Genomic DNA, 18,949 nt, shown 5'->3' with positions numbered 1-18,949 from the left:
GAGCCGGGGAGCATTCGATGTCATGAGGAGAGTATTGTCCCCTCGGGACTCCTCATCATCAAGACCAGTAACCTCCTCCCCTAAAGCACCTGTGTCTGCCTCTGCTTCACAGATCTCACAAAAGCATAGAGACCCAGAGTCTCAGGATGCCCCATTGGGCAAGCCCTGCTCTTCCGAGACCTCACCAGAAGCCCCCACTGATGAGGTTCCCAGGAAGAGGTTATGCAAGAGAAAGCATCTGGATTCCCCGCTGGAATCCGTCACTTCAGACAGTGACTTAGATAAGTCAGAAGGGTTCTCATGGTTCTGCTCGGAGGTTATGTCCTTCTCAGATATCTTGGAAATTCTTAAACAGAGGGGTGGCTGGAAGCCCATTAACCCTGCTGATGACGAATCAGTCCTCCTGAAGACTTTTGGGTCACGGCCCTCCTCCACTTGGGTGTCTCTGTCTTTTGATGAGCTGATGGAATTGGTCTCTCGAAAGGCATGCGAGTCCCCGGATACCATGGAACCTGTCCCTCGGAGGCCTAATAAATTTATAACTTCCCCCAGGACAAGGCCTTTCTAACTAAAGGAGTATCTGTTGATGCTGTGATGGTGGTGACGGCCACCAAGAAGGAATTGTCAGAAACCTCTACGTCTGTCCATCCTCCTAATAAGGATTCTGGGATCATGAACAGATATAAAAAATGCATGTTTAGTTCAGTGACCTTTGCTGTCCGATCACTGAACTATCTCACGCATTTTACTAGATTGCAAAGAGATCTAAAAAAGCTGGGAGATACTCTACAGGGTTCAGTAGCTACAGGGGTATCAGATAAAGTAAGTTCCCAGCTTGCTACCCTCAATTCCTTTGTAAACTCTTCCATGCGTCTGGTCTCGTATGCAGCTGATGGAATGAGCAGGGCAGTGGGTACAGGAATTGCTCTTAGGAGACATTCCTGGATGCGCTTATGTTCCATTTGTGGAGCCCTTTAAGTCATCCTTTGTTAACACCCTTTCGATGGCTTGTCCCTTTTTGGACCCAAAGTGAAGGAAACACTTACCAGGTGTGAGCAAGATGGAAGGACTCTTGTCTGTCATCAGAGTCTGTTTTTCCACCCCTACCAGATCTTACCCCAAAGGTCAGAAGGGAAGATTTGGTTCCATAAAGCTCGAGGAGCTTTCCAAGACAAACTTGGTGAACCCCCCTCTAGAAACAGAGGAGGGGGTAATAATGGAAGACGCCGTCCACGCAACAGAAAGCCGCAGAATCAGGGCGACAGAGAGCATTTCTTTGGGAAGCCCTATCAGTGCTCCAGAAAGGAGGTCCACCTGTCCATCTCTGGAGGCAGTCTGTGGATGCTTATCTTTGTATCCAGACGCCTGGCTAAAAATAACAAAACAGCTCACAACTACTCTAATAGTCTTGAAAAATAGCCGAGCTGGATCCTGCGCCCACTGTCGTCACGTTTGGAAAAAGCAGCCAAACCATAAAGCTATTCAGCACAAAAAGGCGTAATTTATTGCAAATGGTGAAATAACAACATAAAAGTATAAAAACACAACCAACTTAGCGCTTTCTCCCTACATCTAAGGGCATCATCAGAGTTGTGTAAAAAACGCAATAGTAGTTTAAATAACACCACATAAAACACACCCTCCTTAATTAGCCAATCAATAACATGCATTTCAAGCATTTAAAGTTCCAGTGTACATTAGTTACATAAAAAACTTGTGATTTAAAATAAGTTATTTTAAATGTATATACAAAAATTCTGAAATTGTATTTCATTGCATAATTACAAGGGTCCAAGATCTTTTTCTAACCTGAGTGGAAAAAACTACATAAATTCCACTTAAATTAAAATTATGTTAAAAATGCATAAGTGAAAATATATACATCTAACTAAAAATGTCCTATATTGTAACAAACCAGCCAACCTAAAACAATAGAACATATACATATGATACAGAACAAAAAGTCTGTAAATTCATATTAACAATGCCCTATATTTTAACAAACTGGACAATGATACATGTTCATTGATACCTGGTGGTTTAGAGGCGTTAAGCCTAAGTTGCCAAATACACTCCTTTACCTCAAGCAAAATGTTGTCGTCACCCCCGTTGTCTCTGTATGGAATCCTATCAATAATAAAAAACAAAAATCTCTTAAAATCCTTACATCTTGTACTGTGTGTGTATAATGCGTTTGTTGTTTTCTAGTTCTTAATGTCCCTAACATGCTCTAGGATTCTCAATCTCAATTTTCTTATGGTTTTACCCACATAGAAAGTAGTACAGGACAAACAGGTGGCCAAATAAACCACCATCTTGGTGTTACAATTCACATGGCCTGGACTTGCTATCGTTTTGTTATAGTTGTGTACTGTTACATAAGGTCCATTGTTGTACTTACAAGTATTACAAAACCCACATTTGTTCATCATACAATGTCTATAAGTGTGTTGAGAATCAACACTTTCCATAAGTTGTTTTAAATTCCTACCCCTACTAAATGTAAAAGAAGGTAAGATTCCTACAGTGTTGGTAATATCCATTGGTAGAGACCCTATCCATATATCTTGAACAATATGCATAATATTGTAGCTGTCCTCATTAAATGGCAGAATCATAGAGTGACCAGGCCTTTTAGATGCCTCGCTCTTGTTGTCAATAGTAAGCCCTCAAAACCATTAGAAAATTGAGGCTTAGCAACTTAGGCTTAACGCCTCTAGACCACCAGGTATCAATGAACATGTATCATTGTCCAGTTTGTTAAAATATAGGGCATTGTTAATATGAATTTACAGACTTTTTGGTCTGTATCATATGTATATGTTCTATTGTTTTAGGTTGGCTGGTTTGTTACAATATAGGACATTTTTAGTTAGATGTATATATTTTCACTTATGCATTTTTAACATAATTTTAATTTATGTGGAATTTATGTAGTTTTTTCCACTCAGGTTAGAAAAAGATCTTGGACCCTTGTAATTATGCAATGAAATACAATTTCAGAATTTTTGTATATACATTTAAAATAACTTATTTTAAATCACAAGTTTTTTATGTAACTAATGTACACTGGAACTTTAAATGCTTGAAATGCATGTTATTGATTGGCTAATTAAGGAGGGTGTGTTTTATGTGGTGTTATTTAAACTACTATTGCGTTTTTTACACAACTCTGATGATGCCCTTAGATGTAGGGAGAAAGCGCTAAGTTGGTTGTGTTTTTATACTTTTATGCTGTTATTTCACCATTTGCAATACATTACGCCTTTTTGTGCTGAATAGCTTTATGGTTTGGCTGCTTTTTCCAAACGTGACGACAGTGGGCGCAGGATCCAGCTCGGCTATTTTTAAAAATAACAAAAGACTGCTGGGAACAAAGCATCATAACCAGAGGATATTCTATTCTCTTTGCTACCCCTCCCTGTATAGAAAAATCCCAGGCATTCCACCCAGTCACAGGGAACAAACAACCATGGAGATTCAAAGGTTGCTGGAAAAAAAGAGTCATCCAACCAGTCCCAGCAGATCAGAGAGGATCCAGAACTTACTCAAGGTTCTTTTTAGTTCCAAAGAAAACAGGAGACTGGAAACCCATTTTGGATCTCAGCAGACTGAACAAATCTGTCAAAAAGACAAAGTTCCAGATGGTCACACTACAGTCGATACTTCCTTTTCTAGGAAAAGATAATTGGATGTGAAAATCTGGAGATCATCAGCGCATTCGGCTGGCAGCCAGTCACTACCAGTTTCGAGCTCTGTCCTTTGGTCTCACTACAGCCCCCAGAGTGTTCACCAAATGAATGGCAGTAGTCACAGCTTACCTGTGATGTTTAGGATTCCAGGTGTTTCCATACTTAGACTACTGGCTCCTCACCACCACCACCAGGCATCAACTCATACAAGCAAGGGACACAACTTTGAACCTCTGCAGTCAGTTGAGATTACCATAAATTCAGAAAAATCTGCCTTGTCACCATCGAAACATACTGTTTTTATAGGAGCAGATCTAGATACCATTACCATGACCTTAAAACTTCCACCAGAAAGGGTTTGTGTTCTATGAAAACAGGTCCAGAACCTTCTTTCAAAAGAAAAAGCCCCAGCTTCAGTGGTGCTCATATTGTTGGGGACAATGGCGGCAGCAATCATTATGATTCCTTTAGGTCGAATGCATATGCATATACTGCAATGGCTCCTGTTCACGCAGTGGTCCTTTGAAGAACTTCCAGTGTCACATCAAATTGTAATAACGAACTCATGCAAGAAGGACCTTTGGTGGTGGCTGACATCTCATCAGTAACAATAGGTCGCCCCTTTGTTCTACCCACTCCTATCACCACTGTGACCAAGGACGCCTCCCTGATAGGGTGGGGGGGCATTATCAGGGAAGAACAGCCCAAGGCACATGGAAGGAACATGAGGCTCACCTGCATATCAATGTCCTAGAGATGAGAGCGGTACTTCTAGCATTGTAGCGTTGCAGTCCTTTCAAGACTGTCTTCCTCTAGGGACACTTGCAATTCAGGCCGACAACATGTCAGTGGTCTGGTACATAAACAAACAAGGAGGAACCAGGTCTTACCCCCTATGTCGAGAGGCCCTGAGAGTATGGCAGTGGGCAACTTCCACCAGTCCAGTGCAATAGCAGACAAACTGAGCAGAGCAATTCTATTTCCTCGCGAGTGGTCCCTGAAGAAAGAAGTAGCGGAAAGGATATTCTGCAGATGGGGCTAGCCTTGCTGTGATCTCTTTGCAACCCCCAACAAACACAAAATGCAGCACCTATTTTGCCCTAATACCCCCACGGGAGATTCCCCAAGGGGTGCGCTTGTACACAATTAGCCCTGGGTCTCCTTTATCCCTTTCCACTGATACCCAAAGTTTTACAGAAAGCCAAGGCTCTGGGACTGACAATCATTCTAATAGCCCCTTACTGGCCTCGTCAGTTTGGTTGCTCTTTCTCCAGCCTCATCTATTGGAAGAACCTTGGATCCTGGACCCAGTTCCAGATCTTCTGATTCATTCATCAGGGGCTGTTCATCCTGCACTTCAGTCCCTCAAATTGACATCTTGGCTGCTCCAATTCCAAGAATAGCCAGGTTTCAGAATCTCTCAGCTGCAGCTCAGCATATTCTGACATCCTCTCATAAGTCATCTACCAGGAAGTTATACTGTAGTAAATGGAAAAGGTTTTCAATGTGAGCATTTCAGAACAATACTGACCTATATCTGGCTTCAGTTTCATCCATTTTAGAGTTTTTGACTAAACTTTTCAATGAGGGGCCAGCTGCAGCAGCCATTAGGGTTCAGTTGGCAGCAATTTCTAACTTTCATCTTGGTGATCAGGGGTCTAATATCATGTCACATAGACTCTCTAAAGCCTTTCTCAAGGGTACTGTTCACTTCAGACCACCCATTAAATCTTCGGCTACACCATGGAATCTAGATTTTGTTCTTTCACGGATTATTCTACCCCCATTTGAACCAGCCTCATCTTGTGACCTGAAATATCTGTCATGGAAAAACATATTTCTAGTAGCTATTACTTGTGCTCGGAGGGTTTCAGAGTTACAGGCCTTGTCCCTTAAACCCCCATATTTGATTTTTCATAATGACAGTGTTTCACTTAGGACAAATCCATTATTTTTACCTAAGGGTTGTTCAGAGACAAATTTCAATCAGACTATAGAATTTACCTGTTTTTTTTTTCCCTAAATACACTAATAAGATGGAACATATGCTGCACAAGCATGATGTCCACAGGCAGCTTCAATTCTATTTACACAGGACCAAGGACTTTAGAAAATCAGAACAGCTATTTGTTTCATTTTCAGATTCAAAGAAATGTGCTCCAGTGGTAAAAAAACACCTTATCAAAATGGTTATCAGATTGCATCTCCTTTACATACAGTTCTGTCCATAAGCCATTACATCAGAAAGTAAAGCCCCACTCAACTAGAGTTGTCTCCACATCTTCAGCCTTTTTGGCCAAACTACCAATAGATTCCATTTGTGCAGCAGCCACGTGGTCTAGGCCTCATACCTTCATCACTCATTACAAAGTGGATAAAGCCTCCAGGGATAGGGCCTCCTTTGGTTCCACTGTCCTGAGAATATACTCCCATGAGCCACCCGAGAAAGATGATGCTTGAGATGCTAACCCATCAGTAAGAATGAAGGCGTGATAGAACAACTTCACATAAAGATGTTATGTACTCACCATAACGTTCCATGTGAGTTGTTCATCTCGCCTTCATTCTTACATCCCACCCTTCTAACCCCCTTTCCAGTTTTTTCTTGGGGATGAGAAGTTGGACAAATCATGGCTGTATTGGTCTTTGTCTGGTTTATTCTTGATATTATTTTTCTACTTACATTAGTTGGCAGCAAACAAGATCTGAGGGAAGCAGCAGTGCATCATGGGATAGGGAGTAGGCCACGAGATGGTTGAAGACCTCGAGCTTTTGTATTTTGGCTGGATCGGAGCCGCTTTTTTTGTTTTGTTTGTTTCCACTTCCTGGACAGTATTGCAAGCTTTTGTCTGGGTTCTACAGGTGAACTAATCCCTTAAATATATTCTTTGCCCTCACTACATATTCATACAGAATATTTTTGAGATCATAACTAGTAAGCCTGGTGGCTTTTCTTGTTATCTTTAATTTAATTCTAAACCTTGCTTCTGAAGAATGTATAGGACTTTTGGTTAGTTTGATTTCAATATTTACTGTCTTGTGATATTTTATTTATTTTGTTTTATTTTTATTTTATTTGTATTTCTTAGCTCTGAACCCTCATGGACTTATTTCAGACTCCACCTAGGAGCATTGTTTGGTTAAATGACTTAAGAGTCACACAGTCCGATAAATGGAAACTGAGGGACTCTTAACTTTTACCTCAAAAAGCAGCTCATTAACAACTCATGGCCTTAATCCCCTTTTCCCACCTACCAGGTGGTAGCCAAGTGTAAAGCTATCATTGAAAAAGAGCGCTATGACCAGTGAATTATCTTGTCAAAATTTTGCTACTTTATGCTGTGCTTCATTTCATAGTCCAAGGCCAAACTTGCCTGTTACTCCAGTTGTGCTTTGCCAACTTTAGCACTGCAGTCATCTATGATATGCGGCATATCTTTTGTGCTGTTATTTCCAGAAAGTAATGTTAAAATTGATTGACTTCCTGCTCTTCAATGTCTGTAGCTGGAGCATAAATCTGTATCACTGTAATGTGTTAAATGTCTTGCCATGGAGTCTGAGTGACATCATTCTCTCACGTTTTCTGTTGTGACCATCACTGCCTTCGACATCCTTTCCTTAACTATAAGGACCTTTTCTTCTGCAAGATACCTGACCAAAGTGCAAGAAATAATGCTTATCTGAGGTAAAATGGCACACTCCAATACAGTTTGTTCACTAGTTCCCAAGATGTCAAAATTTATTATTGCCATCTCATCCTTACCAAATTAAGTTTGTCTTGTTTCATAGTTCTTATGTTCCAGTGTTCTAGTGTTATATAGTTCTTTGCAGCATCAGACTTTCTCTTCATCTCTGAACAACTCAGCGGATGCATATCCCCTTCTGCATTAATCCATCTGTGTCAAAAACTGTAACACTATACATACTTGTGTTCTGCTCTTCCCCATTAGTGTATTGGACACCTTCAGACCTGAGGGTCTCTTCTTCCAGTGTTAATTTTTATACGTTTCTGATTGCTTTTACATGTACACTTTTATGGGCAATAATACTGGAATGTAATGCCATTATCTTCTCCAGTAGACTGTATTTGGTCTGATGTCTCTGCCATAAACTGCCCATTTTGGATGACCCTACCCAGCATAGCTCATAGCTTCTCTTAGATGCACAATTACCTTCATCATGACAAGGTAATGATTCGGAAGGAAAAAAAAGTCCAATAAAAAGCTGAATATTCTAGTTCTAGTGGCATTTTCCAACTTGACATTATTAGCTGTGAATAATTCTGGCATTGCAGTGATGACGTGGTCTGTTTCATATGGTATGAAACACATACATATTGTATAAGTAACACTAAACAAGAGGTATGATGTGTAACGCACCACCATTCTTTCACGGTGAAATGAAAGCAGTTGTAATCAAGCAGATGCAGCTGTTTTGGGGAAGATGGCACTTTGTATTGTTGATGGCACTTTGTATTGTTGAATTGTCATGATAGTGGGCAAGGTTTGCACTTACTGTTTGCTTCATTTCTGGATGCAGTAAAATGTAAGGGAGCTGAGTATTGATTCCACAGTCACACGTACAAGTTCTGTTTTAGGAGGGGGACTAAGAGTCTTCCAACTAGACAGACAAGGTCCTGTCATTCAGATAATTCCACAACAAAATAGGAGTTGGTGGCTGATGCTAAATACCCTATAACTCTTCTTGATTCCAGTAGGAATGTAAAATACTACTTAGAAAAACATTTACAAAACAAAGTTACAAAAAATGTGGAAAATTATAAGCACAGTATCAAAATAACAGTGTAAAATCTCTAGATTTTAATGAAATGTATTGCAAAATTTTACCAAACAAGGTTGTTTATTTTTGCTTCTGAAATTTTACCACACAAGGTTGTTTATTTTTGCTTCTGAAAAGGGGACATAAGATGTGTTTCATCTTTAATTTATTAGTGCAGCTAATATATTAGTCATGTCCTGTGGTTTTCTGTGGAATAGACAGTTTCAAAAATCACTTGTGATGAGGGGGAGATTCAGAAAATTGTATGAAGGGATACTTCAAGCCTGAAAATAGGACATACCACCAAATAATAGGTACATTATGTGCAGGGTTAAGTCGGTCCTCAAAATAGGAACAGTGTTGAGGTCTGGTGTGATAAATCTAAAAAAAATGATCCAGCCAATTGTAATTGAAGTTATGTCCGATGTAGTTTATAATATGGAGCAATGCCTTCTCTGTACTGTGTTCTGGCTTGAAACCATATTGAGATACTGTGAGATATCTGCAGTCTTTCAGGCATTGGAACTGCTTCAGGCCATGCTTCTGTAAGACTTTATTAATTTGTTTATTGCATTTGTTCCCTAGGATAGTCCGACTAGGCAGAATGTTACCCTTTTCACTGGCTGCCTGGGGAGAAAAGCTCTTGAAAAATTATGACGGTGGTGCTGCGGTAGCGTTGTTGCCTCACAGTAAGACACTGTCCGGTTCGATTCTCAGCTAGAGCGTCTTCTGCATGGAGACATGCGTGAATGGGCGTACCTTCGTTGAAGGTTGTGCGTCAGACCTGGCAAGCCAGTACGTAAAAATCAACTGCCAATCTTTAGCGTACTGGAGTTCCGCTGTAGCGACCCCTAACCGGGAAAAGCCGAAAGACACAAACATAAAGAACACAATATATAGAGGTAAACAAGTAATCAACAAATATACACAAAAATTAAACATAGTTTTTTTTAGTTGATAGCACCATCATGTTAAGAGCTATGAAACATATTTAGAAATTAACTTGTAAAAGGAGAGAAAAGGAAGAAACTGAGGATTAGTATTAAGAGGTGAGAGAGAGAGAGAATGTTTTAAGACAGGAAGAAGAATGCGAGGGAGAGGGAGAGGACAAGGAGTAGAATTTGGACCAATAACAGAGTGCTTGGAAAAACTAGGGGAAAGTAAGGACAATTGATTTAGGAGACAAATGGGTGGTAATTGCCATTTAGCTACTGTGGCTATTTTCTGTAGTTGGGAATCTGTTTATCAGACCAGTCACTTGTAGTATTTCTCAACAGTTTTGGAGGCGAGCAAGCAGCTGCATTAGAAACTGCACTGACTTTGCATTATTGATTCGTAATAGCAGGAACTGAAGCATGTTGCTTGTAAAAACTGAAGGGCTCTTTGTGGTTATTTGCTGTTTTGTGGCAGCTTGGTGCAGGAGAGGTAATATTGAAACAACTTTTCATAAAGTAATCAGGAAATTTGGTTGTAGTTTCAGCAGCAGTTGTTTAAAGTAATAGAATGTGCATAGGTCTAGTGGTGCATAGTAACTCCCTTGCAGAATTGCATCTTATTATTTTTATGGGTGAAGACAAGTGTCTTGACCATACTCATGGTTCCCTGAATGATAACTGCACTTTAGAACATGTAGTTTGATTAGGTTTTTATTGTTTTTATTTTCTAAATTCCGTCATGCTTTGACTTCAGACATGATGCATATTGGAAAGTTGATGTTATATTGCTGCAATAGCAGGCAGGTTGGGGCACATGCATTAAGTACTGGTAGGAAGCTACAAATGAAGTAAATCAGTGGCTTCACCAGACTGTGATTCAATAGTAGTGTTCACTTTGTTACTTTCAGTGTTTACATAAATGGTGATTGGACAGAGTGCTTTACATTTCTCCAGTAAGAATATTTGTGAAAGCAGACAAACAGTCGCTGTATGTGTCTGACGTAGTTACAGCTTATGTGGTCATATCTGAAGCAGAAGCAGGTAACCAATCATGTAGCATTTCTTTTCAATAGATGTTGTCAGTTCTTGTAGTAAGGTCACATGCTTGGGCAAGTCCACACAGCTCAATGTTGGTTTAAGAATAATTATTTTGCACAAGTTTCCATTCCTATAGGATCATAGGAAGTTACTTGGCTGTTGGCCCTGAGGCCCTTATAAGCCTAGCCAAGAGTTTAGCCCATGCTTAGACAAGTCAGCACCCAAAGCCCCTGTCCAGCGGGGCCACTGGTAGAATTCCCAGGGGTGTATTTTCTGTTTCCCATCCAGTTATCCAGGTTGCACTTGAAAAGGGTTAATGAGGCACTCATCTTGACGTGGAGAGGGAGTCTATTCCACCGATGGGGGAGTCTCTGGGACACAAATCTGTCCCGCCAATAAGTCCTATTGATGCCACAGACCAGGTTGAGGTTGCGCGTGCGGGTTACTTGAGTGGAGCTTGACTTGCAGATATGCAGCAGTCCCATCAAGGTGGGGTCTGAGATTGCTGTGTATGCCAGACAGACATCACCTCCAAGGAGTCTGTGTGAAACTGAGTAGAGGGACAGGGCTTTTAGCCTATCTGTGTAGGGTAGATGTTTGAGGCCCTGGATTCTTCTAGTAAGGAACCTCTGTGGTCTCTCCAGCTGCTGCATGTGTTTTGCAAGTACATGCCGAAGGGGGCATTGTACTCAATAATTGGCCTTGTAATTGAAGAATACAGGGATGTTATGACCTCCTTGTCCCTGGAAGCGATACCCTTACTTATAAGGTGCGCCATATAGACAGCTTTCCATACAACGGAAGCAACACGGTGGTCAAAAGTCAGGTTGCTATCAACCTGGGTCCCTAAATCCCTTATGACTGATTGCATGCTTAGGATATTGTTATTAATGTGATAATATGTGGGGACATCACTCTCCCCAAAGGGGATGATGATGCATTTTTTGGCATTCAATTAAGGCCATGTTTCTGGCACCAGTCATTTGTTTGGGTGAGACACTCTTGGAGGACGTCCACATCACTTGTGGAATTGTTGACCTTGACCAGCTTGCAGTCATCTGTAAACTTGGTCAGCCATAGGCCACTGGTTTTAGCCTCCACCTCAGAGAAGTATATCCTGAATAACAGAAGTCCCAAGACCGATCCCTGGGGTATGCCGCTCTTTACAGGTCTACTGTTTGAGGTGGCTTCCCCTATTTTGATTAGGTGGTTCTATCAGTGAGCCAGTTTGCAACCCATCTGATAACATATGGATTGATACCTAGTTGAGAGAGTATGTCTACTATGCCTGAGTGGGTAATAGTGTAGTGGGCCTTGGCCTGGTCAAGGTAGGTGGTGTGCACCATCTTCCCCTCCTTCATAACTTTGGTGACTGTCTCAAAGAAGTTGACCAGATTTAACAGACATGACCTCCCCTTTACAAAGGCAAACTGTGTGGAATCCAGTGTTTGGAGGTTGCCAGTATCCCTGTTAATGAGGTCCATGATAATCTGTTCCATGGCCTTGCAGATCAGGCTAGTTAGGCTGATGGGTCTATAATTTCCCGGATCAACAGACGCTCCACCTTTGTGCAAAGGGATGACAATGACTGTCCTCCACTAGGCTGGGACAAAGCCGGTACTCTGGCTTTGGTTGAATAGGTTGCCTAATGGTGCTGCAAGTTCATGCTTGAGTTCTTGTAGGATGTAGCCTGGGATGTTAGTGGGTCCCATGGAGGCTGCATTTTTTGCTTTTGAGAGGGCAGTGATGACATGTTCCCTAGAGATAAGGGAAGGGGGAAAAGTCATCACTTGCAAGACATGAACCCAGGACCATGTGCACTAGAGTCAGAGCAATATACCACTACACCAAATCTGCTGATGTTCTTCGTGTTTCACTTTTGCAGTCATCGCATTTGGGTTAACCCTTCCAGGGTAGCCCTCGGCCGGCCCGAATACCCGAGACTTAGTATTTCTGTGTTGGTTGCTGTCACTTGAGAACTGACATCAGGTCATCGGTAGTATAAAGTAAGGCAGCCAATGCCATTACATCACTTTTTCTTGCCCTAACCTATCAGGAACCCCCAAGTAGGAGGCCAGGTTCTGGTGGAAGAACTTCATCAGTGGAAAATAAATACACTAATAGTCAACTCCTCCCTGGTTAGATCCAACCACATACTAATCACCTTGGAAATCCACATCTCCCACACCCCCGCAAAGGTAACCACCATGAAAAACTTCTCTAGAGCTACCTCTAGGCTCCTAAGAACAGAGGTGGCTAACTTCACAGTACCCATGCAAATGGAGAATAGTTGCATGACCGCAGAATCTTACACCAATGCACTGTATGAACACGTACACAAATGCATGGATCTTGCCATATCCAGTAGAACCAAGATGCTCTCCTCCAAAAAGGGAGCCAATCTGGTGGTCCCCTGCCATAAACAAACTCTACAACAGAAGGAGGAAACTGATGCCTTATCAGCCTCAACAAAAAGTTGAGATCCCCCATCAATTCCTCTAAAGCTAGCTATGAAAACAGAATTGCAGCAGATAGTAAAGACAACCACAAGGCCTTCTATAGTTATGTAAAGAACCTCCATGGCAACCCAGATTTGAGCTGCTGCACAAATGGTACCTCTTATACCAAGCCAACAGATATTGACAATATACTGGCTGACAGATTCATTGCCAACCCCCCCCCCCCCCCCAGGACCAATTACAATACCAGTAGATTGTCAGGCACCCAGTATTACTGCTACACAGGTTAAAACAGCACTGTCCAAGGCCAAGAATACAGCCTCTATGAGACCTGACAAAATCCCTGGCTGTGTTCTACATGAAATATAGAGTGAACTGGCACCTCACCTGTGTGCCCTGTTCAATCACAGCCTCACCTCAGGTTTTGTCCCTACAGAATGGCACACTGCTATAGTCATCCCTCTCCACAAAGGAGGAGTGACTACAGACCCTGGGATCTATCGCCCCATTAGCCTGACAAGTCTGATATGCAAAGCTATGGAACGCATCATCATGGACCTAATAAACAAGGATATAGGGAATCTCCAAACTCTGGATCCCACACTGTTTGTTTTTGTGAAGGGTAGATCATGCCTGCTCAACTTGGTCGACTTCTTTGAGTCAGTCACCAGAGCTGTGGATAGAAGGCAAGGTGATTCATACAGCCTACCTTGATCGGTCCAAGGCCTTTAATACCATTCCCCACTCAGGAATCATAGAAAAAACTCACTAAGCCCCTATATCACTAGGTGGGTTGCAAACTGGCTCACAGATAGAACCCACAGTGTGAAAGGAGCTGACTCCAAGTCAGACTGCCGACCAGTCACAAGTGAAGTCCCACAGGGATCGGTCCTGGGTCCTCTCCTGTTTGGTATCTACTTTTCAGAAGTCCAGTCCAACATGAAGGGCCTCTGGCTGACAAAGGCGATTGCAAGGTGGGAGCCATTATTAACTTCCCAAATGATGATGATATCCTACAGAAAGACCTCACTGAGACCAACGACTGGTGTCAGAACCATGGCCTTAAGCTCAGTGCCAAAAAGTGTGTCATCCCCTTTGGGAAAAACCCAGTTTCCATGAACTACCACATCAGTGGTAGTCCACTAAACACAGAAGGCATTATAAGAGGTCTGGGAACACAGGTTGACAGCAACCTCTCTTTTGACCACAACATTGCCACTGTGGTCAGAAAGACCTTCTATGTGGCACATCTCATTATTAAGGGTTTTGCATCCAGGAAGAAAGAGGTCATTGTCTCCCTCTACTCCCTCTACTCTCCCTCTACTCTTCACTTCATTAGACCAATCATTGAGTACAATGCCCCACTTGGCATGTACCTCACTAGATACCTGCAACAACTGGAAAGGCCACAAAAGTACATCACAAGAGGATACTAAGCCTTAAACACTTGTCCTATATGGACAGACTCAAAAAACTTCAACTACTCTGTCTCATATCACCTACTTAGAGGTGATCTCTGCTTGACTTATAAAGCCATGTCTGACCCTACTTTGTTAGAAATGCTACATCTAAAGAAATCCCAATCCCACCGCACTACACGCTCCAGAGACCTCAACCTCATTACCACAATCAACAGAACGTGCTGGAGGGACAGGTCCATAACCCAGAGACTGCCCATGCTATGGAATAAACTTCCCATACATGTCAAACAGAGTGCCTCACTGGCCCTCTTCAAGAGAGATCTTGATAAGTGGATGGGAAATAGAAAATTCACCCCGGGGATCACTCCAGTGGCTCTACTCGACAGAGTCACTGGAAGCTAAGGTCAGGTGGCACGATGCCAGGGTAATCCTATTGGCTAGACTTGTAAAGGCTCCAGGGCCATTAGCCTAGTACACACCTATGAACCTATGAAGTTGCAGTGTCCTGTGTTTTAACATAAGTGATTTAAACAATTTAATACTGTCCAAAGATATGTTTATTGAGGATGACTTGTGAGTCTCTTCTTGCCCAAAACTGTATTTTCTCTCATTCAGCCAGGAAACTATGTTCCAATCATTAATGTCATTAATAAGTGTAGAAGAGTCATCTGTAGGGTTTGTATTCCGTTTATTAGAGCCTTGGTGCTCTGCATCATCCAGAACATCCGTTTGTGTACTCAAAACAGCAGGGGTGGTGTTGAAATCTGTTTGTGAAGTAAACGAAAATATGATCTTGGTGATTAGACCCATTTCTGGCGATTAGATAATTGTATCTTTCTCTTGTTATGCGCAATAGATGATGCATGGCAATGTCATTTTACTATTGCAGTAGCTTTCTTTAAAATTGTTTCTGCCCGTATAATTTTAAGACTGCCATTTGAATAACTATTCACACATTTTCAAAGCATAGTAAACAGGAAGCCCAGTCTAGAAGTGCAGCTGAACATGCTTCTGCAGTTCTGCAGGACATGTCCTACACCAAACACATATTTTTAGGATTTGAGAGCAACTACTTTACACTGTGACATATAATTTGTAGTTCCTCCAGCAATGAGCCCTATAATGAGCATAATACATTTGTGAGTATACTCAATGAAACAGAAAACTTCAAATGACAAGAGTCATTCCTGCAGGAGGGCTTCCAGCCTCTTTCCCCTAATGCACCTTGCCTTACTTGTTTGGTAGTCTTTTATGTGGTAAGTTGTTTGCTTTCCACAACTGGTTTAGTGTTTATAGCATTAATATTGTTATGCTGCTGTGCTTGCATGGTGGTGTTTAGATCAGTTACTCTTGTTTAAGGCTTTTCTCCTTTTGCCTTTTTCAGAAGCATTTCTTAGTACAGCAGTGTCATCAAACTCAATTCATGGACTTCAGAAAGACCAGAATCTGAGTGAGAGAGCACTGTTACTACTGGGGTCTATATTAAATTATCCAAAGGCACGAATGTCGAACGGATGGATAATCGAAAGTGCCATTCACATTACTTAGTTTTGTGGGGGGCTGTGCCCCCCACACCCCCCGCTAATTATTTATACCAACTCCGAGATCACACTACAGTAAGGAAAGGGCAAAATTCCAGATCCTGACTGCACCCCAATCCCACAAACCAGAACTTGATGAACAGCACTTTCAATAATCCGGCCATTCAACATTCATGCCGTTTGATAATTTAATATAGACCCTATTACTGGGTACCCTGTTGTAAATTTTGCTTAAGAGTACATGTTTTACTCTCAATAGAGACATTCCATTGCTAAAATGACTTGACTGAGGGATTGATCTCCATTTGTTGGCTGATTTCCCATATCATTTGTAACTCCTGTAACAACGATCCTGTTATTCAAACATCTACTGTTAAGTATTTTTATGACTGTGTCCAAATTAATAAGACACTTATGACTTAACCACTTGCAGAAAAAAGAAAAGCCGTGAAAACACCTTTATTTCATGTTGGGTTAGAAGTATAAAATCTTGACATGAAATCCTTCAAGGAGTACTCGCATAACTGTTCTATTCTGTGTCCTCCAACTTGATGACTATTGGGATTATTGCCAATAACCCTTTAAGTTCTTGTAATACCAGTCTTTGTTTATGCACTCATAATGCTATTGCTGTATTCCTGTCTTGTCTTAACAGGTGCATAGATGAATGGTTCGAAGTAAACAGATCTTGCCCTGAACACCCTTCAGATTGAAGCAACTATTTTTTTCCATACTAAAGGTATGATTTGCTTTCCTGAAATGTAAATGATTTGTGAATTGTCATTGTCTTCATAAGAATGAATGAAATTCTTATCTTCTTGTCCTTCTAATTTTACAATTTATTATGTAATAGATTCAGTCTGCATGAAATGTAGAAAATTGTATTAGTGGTGGTTCATCTCTGAAGTGGTCGTTTGAGAGTTGTAATTTTATAGACATAGTCTAAAATCTTTGTTACTATAGGAAAACATTGTTATGCTTATACCATGTCTAGTATTTGCGTGTGTGTGTCTGTGTATTCATTCACTGCAGTAGTTTACAAGCAAGAGCACATTAATATAACCACTTGTTGTCAGGTATGTCCTAATCTTGTGAAAAGATAATCAAGAAATCAGTATGGTTAGCAGAGAGGGCACAAGAAAAACAATAAGATGTAGCAGTATCCCAGTTATAAAAAACTAGATGAGTAGGAAAACAAAGGAAGGACCAAGGCAATCTGAATGATGCTCACTGACAAGATGTCTGGGAAACTAACACTTGAAGTGTTATAGGGGCATCTAAGGTAAAGGAGCTAGAGAGTTAGAACAGTTTAGAAGGGCATTTAGTTATGGTGGTTGTCCCCAATGCAGCAGCAGTCTTGCTGTATTCAGTGTACCACTGCAGCCATATGTTTTTGGGGAGAATATGTTGGATGACATGATTCAGGAATAACCATTGTCATACCTCTCAGCTGTCCCTGTTTTTCAAGGACATCCCTGATTTTAGATCTGAATTTTCCTCTTTTTCTCCCAAAACTGGTTATGTGTTTTTAAGGGTGTGGATTATGTTTAATAAATAAAGATAGATATTACATCAGAAAGTGCATGTTAATTTACATTATTTTATTCAGTCAAATTTCCAAGGTAGTAAGCTTCCCTCGTTTAGATCCTTTGTCCATGACTATTTAGCTTTTATCCCTGTTTATGGAGGTCAGGGGTTAAAGTCTGTGATGGGTACCTCATAAGGTGAGTAAAAGGTGATGCTGTTACTGATGAGAAGCAGTGTATCGAAGACATTGAGAGAATAGTACCCATTATTTGATGCTGGTAAATAGATGGTACGATATAGAATTATGATTACATAGTCATATGAAGTTTACTTAATATGCCTTTTACTGTGTCAGTGTATTGAGAAAGAGATTTAAAAAATGGAAAACAATAAGCACAGAGTAGTACTGCTTACTAGAAAAAGGCAGAACTATCTTGCTGGTCTTCTGACAGAAAACACGGGAACACAGTTGCACTGTCACACCACGTGTATGGCTTCTAGTGTTAGCTGTTTATGCATTCATAGTAGCCAGCCAATGCCTGCTGCTTCTGCTTGTCCAATAGGGTTTTCAAACCAAAACCATGGCTGGATTAACCGTCTGGTTTTAGGTGTCACTCTTATTACTATTAACAGTAGATAAGGCTGGGTTTAATTTGAAGACTGAGAGTGGCACTGTATTTTCTTTTACTTCCCTTGTTCATGTGGGATATATAATTGGTTGCTAATGAGTGTCATTATAAAATAAATAACTATAGAATGATCAGCCATACCCTATATAAAATCAAACACTAGTAATAACAAAAATACAGAGCCAATAGAGTAATATTAGGCTTTTGATTACTAAGAATTGTGATCAGTGATATGGCAGAGAAACACTTGCTCCAGCCGCAGGTAGGAACAGTGTAATACTAGAGAAGTAAAACATGAAGCATGTATTTTCAGTGAAGGAAAGGAAATGTGGACAGAAAAAGTATATCATCTGGGTGTAGAACAGAGCATGTGTATATACCTTTAAGAAGCATTTCCAGATGTAGGCACGTGCATATAAATAGTGAGCACGTGCAGGCAGCAGTGCTACTTTGAGAGAACAGCCAGAGTGTTAACATGTGTGAGTGTAATAGTCAGTCTGTTTATATGTTTATTTAAGTTTGAGTTACAAAACCTCATTTCTGATGTGTTTGTGTGTAATAAAGATTGAACTGGTTGAGTCAAACAGAGCTCGAATGATTAAAAAAAAAAAAATGGGCCTGAAACGAACTTAAGGTAACCAGAACTTGCACAAATGATTTATTTGCTAAAGAAAATGAAACAGAGTATTTATAAGGCACAAAATGCATTAAACAAGTAGCACAAAAGGCATTATTAATTAAATGAAATGCTCAAAACCATGATATTTAGTAAAACTAGCAGAAATATTAATTTGGAGCTCAGAATTACCTCCGGTTTGCATAACGAGCATGTTTAAAGTAAAATGAGCACAAGAAACGTATAATAAGCATGATGAGGTTAAAAGGGCAAAACTAGTACAATAAAAGGTCAAAATAAGCCTAAAGAGCA

At 40.8% G+C, this 18,949-nt stretch overlaps 1 protein-coding gene across 2 annotated transcripts in view; it reads left to right on the top strand.

Moving 5' to 3' along the window:
* The window catches only part of ZNRF2 (zinc and ring finger 2), a 1,389,094-nt gene that overhangs the window by 1,347,173 nt on the left and 22,972 nt on the right, over positions 1 to 18,949 (top strand). For both annotated transcript variants that reach the window (XM_044065030.1, XM_044065029.1), the window contains exon 4: positions 16,521 to 16,604. In XM_044065030.1, coding sequence (XP_043920965.1) covers positions 16,521 to 16,578 — 58 coding nt within the window. In that variant the 3' untranslated portion in view covers positions 16,579 to 16,604. The remainder of the gene's footprint in view (positions 1 to 16,520; positions 16,605 to 18,949) is intronic.

Source organism: Protopterus annectens, chromosome 3.part0 (genome assembly GCF_019279795.1).
Source record: "Protopterus annectens isolate FY-2018-M chromosome 3.part0, PAN1.0, whole genome shotgun sequence".
In the NCBI taxonomy this organism is placed as follows: domain Eukaryota; kingdom Metazoa; phylum Chordata; order Ceratodontiformes; family Protopteridae; genus Protopterus; species Protopterus annectens.
The sequence above is the reverse complement of the archived record's forward strand: the minus strand, read 5'-3'. Positions and strand labels throughout refer to the sequence as shown.